General features: G+C 39.7%; 1 protein-coding gene across 1 annotated transcript in view; it reads left to right on the forward strand.

Moving 5' to 3' along the window:
• The window catches only part of Rnf130 (ring finger protein 130), a 79,807-nt gene extending 68,702 nt beyond the window's left edge, over positions 1-11,105 (forward strand). Inside the window, exons 7-9 of the mRNA XM_042688920.1 lie at positions 527-731; positions 4,859-4,952; positions 10,901-11,105. Coding sequence (XP_042544854.1) covers positions 527-731; positions 4,859-4,952; positions 10,901-10,916 — 315 coding nt within the window. The 3' untranslated portion in view covers positions 10,917-11,105. The remainder of the gene's footprint in view (positions 1-526; positions 732-4,858; positions 4,953-10,900) is intronic.
• Positions 11,106-11,436: the final 331 nt, after the last annotated feature.

Genomic DNA, 11,436 nt, shown 5'->3' on the forward strand with positions numbered 1-11,436 from the left:
ATGGTTCGATTTTTATATCATGTACATTGAATATGATGACTGTATTTTCTCACCCTTCATCCCCCCATTCATGTACCCCATCTCTTGGTACCCACCCCCAACATGCTTCAGCGTCTTGGTATTCATTTTGTTAAAGGGGTCTCAACATTAACATTTAATGTTAACCAAAGCAATGCAATTGGTCATTTGTTAAGCTGTGTATTTACCAGCCTTATAATAGTAATTATGATTCTTCAATCTGTGATAATGTCCACAGAAAGTTGTCATCTCTTTACCAAGTTGCAATTGTTAGTTTTCTCAGTTACTGCAGTGGATTTTGACTTCCCTTTGTACCATTTTTGGAAGATCATCTGCCTTCTGAAGAAAACCTCTAAATAAGAGTAGAAAAGGCAGATGGGCAGGGAAACTAGAAGAAATCATTGTGGAAAAAAGCTCGGTGAAGTCCTTGCAATAAGTGTCACACATTCAGGACTTTGTGAAAGATCTTGTTCTTACAACTATTTTTAACATGGAAATATTTTTGCAGCCAAATCTGCCATGTACTGATAACGTAGCATTTGATATGGAAAGGCTCACCAGAACTCAAGCAGTTAACCGAAGATCAGCCCTAGGTGACCTTGCCAGTGACACCTCCCTTGGCCTTGAGCCACTTCGAACTTCGGGGATATCACCACTTCCTCAAGATGGGGAGCTCACTCCTAGAACAGGAGAAATCAACATTGCAGTAACAAGTAAGTGGGGAGCCTTTGCCAGACACAGAGCTGCACTGCTTCTTGTGCTGGGCATGCAGTGAAACTGTCAAGGGGAAAGTTAAGGCCACCAGGGCCAGTGCCTTTGTAACCAAGAAATCAATGTGGACTTTTGTTAAAAGTGATACTTGGAATGACCGAACTTTATTTATGATGAGGAACCTATGTATTTGTGTATAATCAGTAGGAACAGCTGCATTTGCTGAGAGGTCATTCAGAGGCTTGACTTAGTAGTTGTTTTTTAAACTGAGTTTTGAAATCAACTGCATGGCAAACAATTTAAGGGGAGACATTGGAGTGTGTTGTCAGCTGACAGCTGCTGTACTGAAATGTGGTATCGCTGAGCAGTAGTTCTCTTCATCCTCCAGGCTACAGGCAACTTAGTGAAAATGAACCTAGAATTTGATGCTAAAAATTCATAACTCCAGGAACACATGAGATGGGCTGTCATTGCTGACTTTGTCGTATACTTTTTATGAAAGTTTGATCTATTGACACTTAACTCCGATATAATTGTATATGAGATGGAAGACAAGCCAAAAAATCATATACCAAAAAAAATATTATTCTGGACTACTATTGAATGTCTTTATTATTCAACGGGTGACAAGCAAAACAGAAATGTGCTGAATATTTTGAGGGCAATGCTTGTGTAAGTGTGAATGGGCTGATGGCGTGTGTGGGCATTGGAGATATTCACCTGGTAACATGCCAGCTCTCTTCTTCAATTTCATTCTTCACGTGCAGTTTCCATCTAACAACCTTTCGCCCATCACTGGTTTCCCTTCTAGTTCTGCCTTTTCTGATTTATGCTGTTGCTTGCCTAGAGCTTCAAACTCTGAAACTGATGGGATTCTGCTTACCACCGGCGTTAGTTTCTCTTGATATATTAAAGCAGTGTTATCTGAGTTCAGTTGAAACGTGTGTTTTTTAACCAAGCAGAGATTATCACTAGAAAATGATTTCCCAGGTTTAATTGTATCTGTGTTCTACACTTGAAGAACCTGCATTCAGTATAAATAGAACTGTTCTTTCATATTAATTTTAAGTTCATTTCTTACCATTTCACAATCATTTGTTTTGCGAGCATTTCATGGTTTTCCTACTTTGGCATTAAGGTTTTATGGTCTAGTTTTCTTAAAAAGAAAAAAAAAACCAACATTGATCATAAAGGAGACAAATGCTGTTAATGAGCTTTTGGAAGTCCTTCATCAGACATTTATTGAGCACCTACTACTACATTAAGCACAAACTTTGTTGTATGTTATATAAAACGACCTTTCAAAATCTTGTTTTTGATGATAAAAAGTAGTCACTTCATATACCAAATTAAATACCGTTAGCAAAATTTACCCATGATGCCAATAAATAAAATCGTGCAATTAGAGCAGACCCAAGTTACCTCTGCTTTTACTACTGAAACCCTGTAGCACAACTGCAGTAGCTTCAGACAGCGCCCTCTGTGTGCAAGGCACTGTGCAAAAGAAGCCGTGAGAGGACAAAAGTGACCAGGACCCTAGTTGTAATGGATTGCTACAAAAATACGCCAGGGCATGTGGGGTGTCTCTGTGGTAGTGTTAACTTCTCTTTGGTTAATAATTGTCATAAATAAAATCACACACACACAAACACAAAGAACTATGTGTACTCGGAATTCAGTGATATAGACATAATTGAAGATATTAGTTTATCATGTACAAACTCTAAGAAGTTGTGAGTATAGCTGGATGTGAGGCCCTTGGTTCAGTCAACAGAAGTACACACACACACACACACACACATACACACACGAAGAAGAAGAAAGAAGGCTATCTTGAGCTTCTTGAGATTGATAATCATTCATCTCTGATTTTTTAATGCCTTGTATACATTTGTCCTAACAAAATAAAAACACATCAAAATGGTAGATTTTACATGGATTCTTGAGGGCTCATTTTTCTTAAATAAAAAGCTTTAATGGTGAAGAAAATTATAATAGAAGGTGTGGTGACTACCCTGTTATTGAAAAAGTTTGCTAAGCATTTTAGTAATATAAGCTAATAAATCTGACTGAGATAAGCCTCAGAGAACAAAACTCAGCGTCCTGAAATCCTGAAGAGCAAATCTTAACTTTTTGAAAGCCTTTAAAAATCAAATGGAAAATTCAGAAACCCCTTTCTGGAGATAGGGCTCTGTACACAACAGTTTTGCAGGCTGTTTTGGGAGTCACCAAGCCCAGGTGAAGAGGTCGAGGTGTGGCTAGGTATAGTGGCTCAAGCCTGTAATCCTAGTTACTTGGGAGATGGAGAGGAGAGATCATAGTTCAGGCCAGCCTGGGAATAAAAGTTCATGCGACTCCTAAGTCAGTGGTATGTGTCTGTTATCCAAGCTACAGGGGCAGCGCAGTGGGTAGGCACAGCAGTAACACACCTATCATCCTCAGTGACACCAGGAACTACAAATAGGAGGATCACACCCCAAGCCAGCCCAGGCATAAAACAATGCCTTACCTTAAAATAGCAAAGACAAGCCAGGCACTGGTAGCTCATGCCTGTCTGTAATCCTAACTACTCAGGAGGCTGAGATCTGAGGATCATGGTTCAAAGCCAATCCAGACAGGAAAGTCAGTGAGACTTTTATCTCCAATAAATTACTAAAAAAGCCAGAGTTCAGAGCTGTGGCTCAAGTAGCAGAGCACTTACCTAGCAAATGCCAGATCTGAAATTCAAGTCTCAGTATCCCCCCCAAAAAAAAAGAAGAAAAAACTCAGATTAATAAAAAAAAAACCATTTTATACATAATTTTTATATACAAATGTTTGGTATTTGAGGTATAAATAATTCTCTACCTTATTAAAGATTGAGGAAGTTTTACTGATTATTACTCAATTAAACCAACCCTAGTTGTTGCTGTGTTTAAGAAATACTTTACAGTTCAGAATTCAAAGAAAGCTAGATTGGTTTTCAGGAGCTTTTGTTGTTATTACCAACAGAAAGGAGAAACAGTGGGGAAAGAGAAAGATAACTAGACTATATAAAAAGTGAGAGAAGCTGGGCACTGTTGGCTCATGCCTATAATCCTAGCTACTCAGAAAGCTGAGATCTAAAGATTGCAGTTTGAATCCAGCAGGGCAGGAAAGTCCAATCCATGATATTGTCATCTCCAATTAGCCACAAAAAGCTGAAGTGGGGCTGTAGCTCAAGTCGTAGAGTACTATCCTTGAGCACAAAAGCTCAAGGATAGTACCCAGGCCCAGAGTGTAAGCCCCAGGACCAGCAAAAAAGGGAGAAAGGAAGAGAGAGACTAGATAAAAGAGGATTGGAGATGTATTTCAGTGGTGGACTTAGAATGCAGAAGATCTTCAGCAACTTGATCCCCAGCACCATGAAAATTAATAATAATAATAATAGAAAAGAAAGGAGAGAGGGAGAAATAACAGACAAACCCACCTTAGAATTCCATATACCAGACTTTGAAACTCTTTGGTGGGCCAGATACTTCGTCAATCACCTCCTCCTACTTCTCAACAAAACAAGAAAACCAATGCTGCTTCTAGGCAGTGGGGTCATGAACCTCTTATCTTGAGCCACTGGAGAGATTTTCTTATTTAAATACCCTAAATATACTAATACATAAGAACATAGATGTGAATGCAATGGAACACCAGCTTGTAAACTGCTCGGAATATCCCCTAAACCTTTAAGATCCACTACATATTTCTGAGCCTTTAAGAGTAAGTGTTACAACCATGCAGAAATGATCAAAGGGATAGTTCTAAGTATGATTACTCTGCCATTGAAATAAACAATGAAAATACCTATGTCCATGTGGAATTTTATATATACTTCTCCTATCTACTTTTTGGTGGCCATACTCCTCACAGACCTCAGGAAACTGGAAGAAATGGTTGGGCCATGCTTTCCTTTCTACTTGCAGCTTTTACCAGTACTTCCACTAACCTTCTCCAGTTAGTAGCTCTCTGGCAACCCTCCTCCTGCTTCACTTCCTTGAGCCAATCTTGGCTTACACCTCCGTTGACGTCTGCTTCGTTGCATTTGAGGGAAGTGTTGACATCGATTTGACTTAAACCTTCTCCCCAGAGTGATTTCCTCCCTTTCCTTTGTCAACAGAAGAATGGTTTATTATTGCCAGTTTTGGCCTCCTCAGTGCTCTCACACTCTGCTACATGATCATCAGAGCCACAGCTAGCTTGAATGCTAATGAGTAAGTAACAAATTGTTTTTTGGATTGCATGTGCCAGATGATCCCAAGAAAATACAGTTTTCATAAAGGTGGCGAAAATTGGCTTTCCACCAGCTTCATACCGATCCCAATGGGATCGTAAGCAAAATAATTTATTTATCTTTTATATCAGTTACACAGATTAGGAATTCACCATGTTTAACAAGAGTAGTAGTAAAGAATAAAATAAAGTAAGAATAAAGTATCTAGAGGTTTTCGTTAGCCACAAGCTCAGAATGAATCCACAAATGTCAAGGGCACCAGTGTAGTCTTTATATGTAAAGAATGTCAGCATCCTCATCAGTGATATAAATATGATAGGGGCCCATCAGACTTTATTTAGAGTCTTATCCATATTAAGCTTTTAGGAGACAACTGAAATTTTTGAAGAATTCTTACAGAAAAGAAGTGATCAGGAAAAAAATATGCTCTTTCCAGATGTTTTGGGAGACAGTCAGGAGGTAGAAGAAAGCAGGGTAAATTACATCTATACAGGCAAAACTGGGACTAGTGTAGGTTACAGAAAGGTAAATTTCACCTTGGTACCAGGGAGGACATCAGTTGAGCTTCTTATTGAGAAGTTAAGACAGTTTGCTTTGGGGAGTATAAAGAGTTGGGGGTGCAAGTGGACACCAGTGTTTCTTGTCAGGGCTGCTATAGGTAAGATGTTTTTCAAAAGGTGAAAAATTGGCTTAGAAGACTCTTAAGGTCCATTTTGATGCAGTGCTTTTCCGAAAGTATCATTCCACTGTGACTAGATAAAGAAGAGTCTCTTTGGTTTTGTTTTAAATTGTGTTATTTTCTGTTCAGTCCTTCCTTATTCCAGTATTCATGAAAATTAGTTAGATGTGGAAGCATCTCTGGATCCCTGCCCAAATTTGAACATAAATTGGTACTAGTACTTCCATATTTGGTTATGTCCTGGCACTTTTAAGTGATTCAATTGATTTAATACTGCCCCCCTGTAGAAACAAGGAGCCTCCACTTGCCATGACTTGGATTTTATTACTCTAACTTGAGCTATTGGCTAGGTACCTGCAAAAAAAAAAACCTTTTTGACATCAGTGACCCATTCCATATTGGGAGGTTATCATGGTTGCATCTTTAACTTTCAGATGAGTGGTCTCCACCTCATCCATTAGGTCAGCAGCCAACTGCTTCTCTTGGTGCCACTGAGCAGTTTTCCTTCAGCCAAGCACAATGTTTATTGCTCAGATTTCAGAGTCAGAAACTCCTGGATTTGGCTTTCAGCTCATCCATTTTTTATTTGTGAGACCTGGATAGTTAAATTTATCTGGAGCTTATTTGAATCCATGAAACAGAGATTAGTGGTTGGAGTATATGATAGCAGTGTTGAGAGAATTAATATATAAAGTGCTTATTAGCACAGTGCCTGGTACACATTAAGTGCTCAATAAATGTTAGCCAAACCAATTCTGTTGAGATTCTATCAAAGTTCTATAAATGACCATCTGCCTTTATCCTTTGACAAATGAATTTAATTTCTTCCATACGAAAGAATACAGAACTATAGGAGCTCTACGAGTGCCTAAGATTCAATCTTCAGTTCAGAGAGAAATAATTATTTCACCTACCGCCACCTCTTTTGCTTATTCCCCTGCTGATCCATAAGGTTGGATAATAATACAAGCTTTAAAATTTTACCAATGAGTGATAAACACTACAAATAAATGCTGACACTGGCCACTTGCAGAGAATTATTAACAATTTGATGGTCATCTGACTAGCACTCAGAATCTTCCAGGTGCTTAGTTTATGCATCAGGTATTTTAGAGAATGCTCAATGGACACGTTACCTATTAGAACACTAAGTACTTGGGTCATATTATTTTAGTTCCATGAATAAATGCCTGCATGACTCCAAATCTAAGTCATGGATCTTTGATCCATGTCTTAGTCCAACCCTCCTCCATTAGCCTTTGTAGAGGGTTGATTTGCAATTGTTCATTTGACTATTCTATGCCTTCAATCAAATCCACTCTGAAGGACAATATTCATGATCTCATTTAGGAAGAAAAAAATGAGAGCGAATGTATGTGTGTATGTGTATGTGTGCATGTGTATATTCACACATGTGAACATTTGAAAGGATAGTCACCAATGTCTTCATAGTGATGGTCTTAAATTAGAATTCTAATTTGTGCTTTTTTATATTTTTTGTTTTTTACAATAAATAAGTTACTTAATTTTTAAAGGCCACTTTTATTATGGATAATAGAAAAGATAATAAATGACTGTTCCTACCCAATGTATCAAAAATGTTGATGATTCTTATATAATTTTATTCCAGAAGAAAGGTGATTATAGTAAATGAATTTATAATGCTTCATTCATAATTCTTTGAAATATATCTTTAGTTTTTCTGCCTCATTTGTCAAGAAATTTACAATCAAAATGAAATCCCTTTTTCATTTTAAATCACCCTGTTTAATTTTCTAGGTAACTTTTATCTAGATATAATTAGGCTTAAAGATCTTTTGATGATGTAATATCTGACTGTCAATAGAAAACATCACTACACCTACATCTGATAGAATAGTTTGTTTTCCTAACAGTGCTGCTAGTCTGACCTTGTACATTACAATTTGAATAATCAATTGGTTCAGTGTATTCATTCTCTCTTGAACCCTGTGGGCATGATAAAGCAGCCTATCAGGTGTAAGGCAGGCATGTAGAATCCAGACAGGACCTGGCTTCCTTTGTGTGTTGATGACTACCAATAAGCAGCCAAGCTGGGTGCTGGTGGCTCATACCTATAATCAATCCTAGCTACCTAGGAGGCTGAGATCTGCGGACCGCAGTTCAAAGCCAACCCAGGCAGGAAAGTCCTTGAGATTCTTATCTCCAGTAAAACTACCCAGAAAAAGCTGGAAGTAGTCCGGTGCTGATGGTTCACCCCTGTAATCCTAACTACTCAGGAGGCTGAGATCTGAGGATTTTGGTTCAAAGCCAGCCTAGGCAGGAAAGTCTATGAAACTCCTATCTCCAATCTCCAATTAATCACAGAAAACGCTGAAAGTGGTACTATGACTCAAGTAATAGAGCCTAGCCTTCAGCTGAAGAACTGAGGGACAGCACGCAGGCCCAGAGTTCAAGCCCCACAACCAACAAAAAGAAAAAGAAAAAAAAGAAAAAGCTAGAAGTGGCCCTGTGGCTCAAGTGGTAGAGTATTAGCCTTGAGCACAAATTGGCTCAGGGACAGTGCCCAGACCCTAGCGCAAGCCCTATGACAGGCTAAAAAGAAGCTGCCCTCATGGACACCATTTGCCAAGGACTTAACACTATTGGCTAGATCAAAAGTCAATGTATCTAGAGTCATGGCCCTTCTGTTATGATAATATACTATTTAAGTACTCCTCTGTGACTAATTGTGCCTTAAGAACAGGGCTTGGGTCACCTTCTACTCACCTCCCTCAGAAGCAATGTTTTTCAAGTTTTTCTTTGCCCTCTCTCACCGTACAAAGTACAATTTGTACTGACCAGTACATATATGACTAAAACAATATATGACTAAAACAGAAATCTTACAAACATTTCCCTCACTGCATTCAGTATTTTCTTATATATCTATTCTGTGCTTAGAGGTATCTTTCGTTGTTTTTTTTTGGTTAATGTTAGTTATGAGTTTCTAAATTGATTTTACAAGTCATTAGTGGGTTGTATCTTGCAGTTTGGGAAACACTGGCTTAAAGAATTTAAATTCTAGCCGGGCGCTGGTGGCTCACGCCTGTAATCCTAGCTACTCAGGAGGTTGAAATCTGAGGATGGCGGTTCAAAGCCAGCCCGGGCAGGAAAGTCTGTGACACTCTTATCTCCAATAAACCACTAGAAAACCGGAAATGGCGCTGTGGCTCAAGTGGCAGAGCGTTCGCCTTGAGCTGAAGAGCGCAGGGACAGCGCCCAGGCCCAGAGTTCAAGCCCCACGACCGACAAAAAAAAAAAGAAATTTTAAATTCTAAACTCTCAAATACTTTCTGCTCCTGGCAATCACCTTTGTTTTTTATTGTACTGAGAGTGCATTAATTATAGCAGTTCCAGCAAAGATTTAGTTAACCCTGGAGTTGGGAATGTGGTCCAAGTGATGGTATACAGGGTTCAAGCCCAGTACCATTGTCCCTCTGAAGGGAATTGCTGCATTAGGGCTCTTTGAGTTTTTCTGTAGTCCAGAAAAACTTGTGTTGTGGTCCTATTGCCCAGATTGGCTCACTGTGTGGCACAAGCTGTCTCAAACTCACACTCCTGCATCAGCTGCCCTAGTTTGGCAATAACAGGCCTGTACCATCATATGGCCTCCCTACTTTCTCTTAGTATTCACTTCTCCTTTTAGCCCCTCTAAGCATAAGACACGTAGACAACAAGGAATAAACGGAAGTTCAGAGGAATTCCCAAGAGCCACTAAATGAAGGGCACTGGAATTCAGAGCCAGCTCTTTCCTTTCTACTGTTTGTCTTAGACTACTCCAGAGAGCCCCTGAGGGATCTGAGGGAGGGGGAAACAGGAGGTCCAGGGTGCTGTGTGGTCTGATGTGTCTACTCTAGTGGCAGCGGAGGCGGCAGGCAGACTGCAAAGTTTGGGTTTTATTCTTCTACACAGTGGGAATATCTAAGGCTTGTCAGCAGAAAGATAATTGCTGGGGGCTGCCAAGTTTCTTTGAAGTGGAATGGAGGCAGAATGGTAGGTTATGCAAAAATAGTTGAGCGAATGAAGGTGGTGGAAAGGAGAACAAATGAAAGAGGTGTGATAACCAAAAGCTTAAGAGGTTTGAGGCACAGATCTGGCACGTAGCATATGGAACAGGGAAGAGAGCAGAGCTAGAGACATGATCTGGGAAGTGTGCAGATGAGTGGAAAGGAGCCGGTGTGGGTGCCCCACATAGGGAATGACCCAGAGCACAGGGGCAGGACGTGGGGCAGCTCCACCTGGCCAGGGGCTACAAAGAAGGTATAGCACCTGGTAAAGGGACACACACACACACACACACACACACACACACACAGGGACACACACACACACACACACACATACACACACACACACACACACACACACACACACACACACACACACACGTCCGGACCCAAAATCTGAGTATTCCTGAAAAGGGAGAACTATATGTCCTTGGAAAAATTGTTCTTCAGCTCTTACACTTCTGTTTGAGCCCTAAAAGGGGAACATATTTTAAAGAAAATATGTGGACACACACACACACACACACACACACACACACACATGTCCGGACCCAAAATCTGAGTATTCCTGAAAAGGGAGAACTATATGTCCTTGGAAAAATTGTTCTTCAACTCTTACACTTCTGTTTGAGCCCTAAAAGGGGAACATATTTTAAAGAAAATATGTGGACACACACACACACACACACACACACACACGTCCGGACACACACACACACACACACACACACACACACACACGTCCGGACCCAAAATCTGAGTATTCCTGAAAAGGGAGAACTATATGTCCTTGGAAAAATTGTTCTTCAGCTCTTACACTTCTGTTTGAGCCCTAAAAGGGGAACATATTTTAAAGAAAATATGTGTAGCTACAGATTCCAGCACACTCAGCGCTTACCACATATGTTGAGACCAGGAGGAGTTGTAAATCAGATGGTAATTGTCCCTGTATACTAAACAAGGTGCTGTTAGCCTACATCTTTCCTGCATTCCTTTGGGAATGGCAAAACACTTCTAAACCAAAGAGCCACTTGCCTACACAAGTGAAATTGCTGGTTTCGGGCAAATTCTAATTGCTTTCTGGACTTACCAGACGTTTTTGGGGAACAATGGGGAACAGTCCCAGGCCACCCTTTAGTTAGGATCACATCTCTGTTACTTTTAATATTGATAACTTCCCTTTAACTAATTCATGACCTCTTTTTTCCTTTTGTTCCATAGGGTAGAATGGTTTTAAAGAAGAAAACTGCTTTCTGATTGCCTTGAAGGAAAAAAGAACCTATTTTTGTGCATCATTTACCAATCATGCCACACAAGCGTTTATTTTTAGTACATTTTATTTTTTCATAAAATTGCTAATGCCAAAGCTTTGTATTAAAAGAAATAAATAATAAAATACAAAGACTGTGCTGTTGAGTATTATTCACCAACTTGTGTCTCAAAGGCTGATTTGGGTGTCACAGTTAGGATATGCTTGTGACTCCCCAGGAGAAGTCAGTGACACTGTTTCTATTAAGCCAGACACCTTGCACAGTAATGCTCCCCTGGCTCTTATTTTCTTCAAAGATGTCATTCACTCTGGTCATTTCTCTTTCCTTTGCTTATTATAGTTGATCACCTCTGCCAAACACATCATCTCCCCTTCCAGAGCAGCAAAGACTTAAACTATCACTCTCATACCTAGGGTAGAGTGCTTTCCACATAGTAAGTGCTCAATAAATATTTGTGGGATGAAGGATGAATGACTATAAGAGTTT

The sequence above is a fragment of the Dipodomys spectabilis genome, unplaced genomic scaffold (assembly GCF_019054845.1).
Source record: "Dipodomys spectabilis isolate Male_0828 unplaced genomic scaffold, ASM1905484v1 ptg000119l, whole genome shotgun sequence".
NCBI lineage: Eukaryota > Metazoa > Chordata > Mammalia > Rodentia > Heteromyidae > Dipodomys > Dipodomys spectabilis.